The sequence below is a fragment of the Aplysia californica genome, unplaced genomic scaffold (assembly GCF_000002075.1).
Source record: "Aplysia californica isolate F4 #8 unplaced genomic scaffold, AplCal3.0 scaffold00371, whole genome shotgun sequence".
Taxonomy (NCBI): Eukaryota; Metazoa; Mollusca; class Gastropoda; order Aplysiida; family Aplysiidae; genus Aplysia; species Aplysia californica.
In genome coordinates, this window is record NW_004797641.1 from 420,804 (window position 1) to 422,604 (window position 1,801).

General features: G+C 40.0%; 1 protein-coding gene across 1 annotated transcript in view; it reads left to right on the plus strand.

Annotated features, from left to right (window-relative positions):
• Positions 1-1,543, plus strand: part of LOC101845257 (proton-coupled folate transporter) — a 29,625-nt gene extending 28,082 nt beyond the window's left edge. Inside the window, exon 6 of the mRNA XM_013085398.2 lies at positions 1,445-1,543. Coding sequence (XP_012940852.2) covers positions 1,445-1,543 — 99 coding nt within the window. The remainder of the gene's footprint in view (positions 1-1,444) is intronic.
• The last annotated feature ends 258 nt before the right edge of the window (positions 1,544-1,801 follow it).

The window sequence follows — 1,801 nt, forward strand, 5'->3', positions numbered from 1 at the left end:
TAGACTATCGCCTATACAAATGGCTACTTTCGATTTCCTCACTTTCGTATTTTCTTTTTGTTAAAACATTATTGTGACTCTTTGTAAGATGCTCACTTGTCTAATGCAGCCATTTTTCTCCTTGACAATTAATTGGTAGCCGTCTTAGACCGTATAAACTATAATTTGAAGTGTCCCCTATTTGATATCTAGAAAGTATGTACCTAAAAGAGGCCTATACCCACAAAATACATGTACAGTCGAAATTCTCAGGGAAGACGGCAACGCAATGTCAAGAAGGAAATTGTCTGTCTTAGACAGGTGGGCGTTCTACACAGTGTCTTAATTATGCTTTTATTTTTAAAAAAGGACACGGGGGCGGAAATGGGAAGCGGCCGTTTGTACGTATTGTTGTCTTTATACAAGTAGCCGTTAGAGCAGTTTTGACTGTTTTTAAACTTTATCGTGTGGGTGGTTGGCGCATGTTCTGGAGCGGTGTGCCACTTCTTTCATATCAAACATCTGTCGTCCATATCTCTCCTCCTTTTTTTGCGTTTGTCCCTCCCTCAATCGTAATATCTCTACAAGTCGGGACTTACATGACATAAATGTGTTGTAAATTCCTTGAGACTCTTGATACAACGAAACTAAACTTTATTGCTCCTGCTGAACAATCAGAAATTAACACAATCTGCTTAGCTCAGACTACCATTATTACAATTCTTCTCCTGCACGACTCCCACACAAGCAGCGTGCAAAATGTAAATCTATCTTAATCCCGTTGAGCGTGTCAAATTGTGATGCCGCTTCAAAATGTCTTAGCGGAAACGTTTAAATTGAGACTGTACAGACGCGTGTGTTAATTCAATATGCCAATTGTGTGGAAGCGCAATAAAATGAGGCGCTCGTCAAAATATTGAAATAGAAGAAACCGACATTTTCCCGAACATTAGGTAATTTTAGCAGTTTTTATGAGCACCGGGGGTGGAGGGGGGAGGGGGGACTCACCACCATTGATGTCCATTAAAAAGTGTATTTCTGTTTCGATTTTGCTGAAAATCGTTGATCAAAAGCGCAAAAATGTAAACGTGCAGTTTCCAAGGAAACAACAGATTTGAAAGTCATCAAATTTTAGAGTCCATTTCCTCGCTAATCTTATCTCACACACCTGATGACCCCCATTTTTTTCAATTGCAAATATCTCGGTTTCTATTATAGATGGATGGGATTTTTTTTTCATCTAAACCAAGACAAATGAACATGCTTTAAGATTATACCGATAACTTCATATGTCCAAATATTAACGAGCGCCTGATTCCACCGCATCGTGACACAATTTTTCTTCTTGGAAACTGGCCGTGTCATGGAGAGACGAGGTAGTTAAGGTAAGTGCTAGGGTTTAACGCCCCCTTACAACCCTGTTGTGTTATATAAGACACACAGAATTTAATGTCATCTCTGATAGGTCCAAGCCAAATGGGTTGAGATCCGTGAAAACTCCACAAAACGACTCGAGTTCAAGAATGTCCAGATGAAGATTCGGACTAGGGCTGGCTCTCAGTAATCAGGCATGACATATTAACTGAACAGACGGAGCTCCCAGAGATCAGCTAGTTAACAGGAGGGGGGGGGGAGTAGAGCAAAAAACTAACACTCTTTTTCTTTTGACTTCACAAAAAAATCAATTTGAACGGTTTATTCTTCTACAGCTTGTAAGGGAATTTTTAGAGTGACTTCTGAGAAAGAAAGGCGGTAAAAGACCAAGATAAAGGTAGAAAGGTCATCCTCCTTATTCGGAAGGAAAAAATTGCAGTGGGCTGAG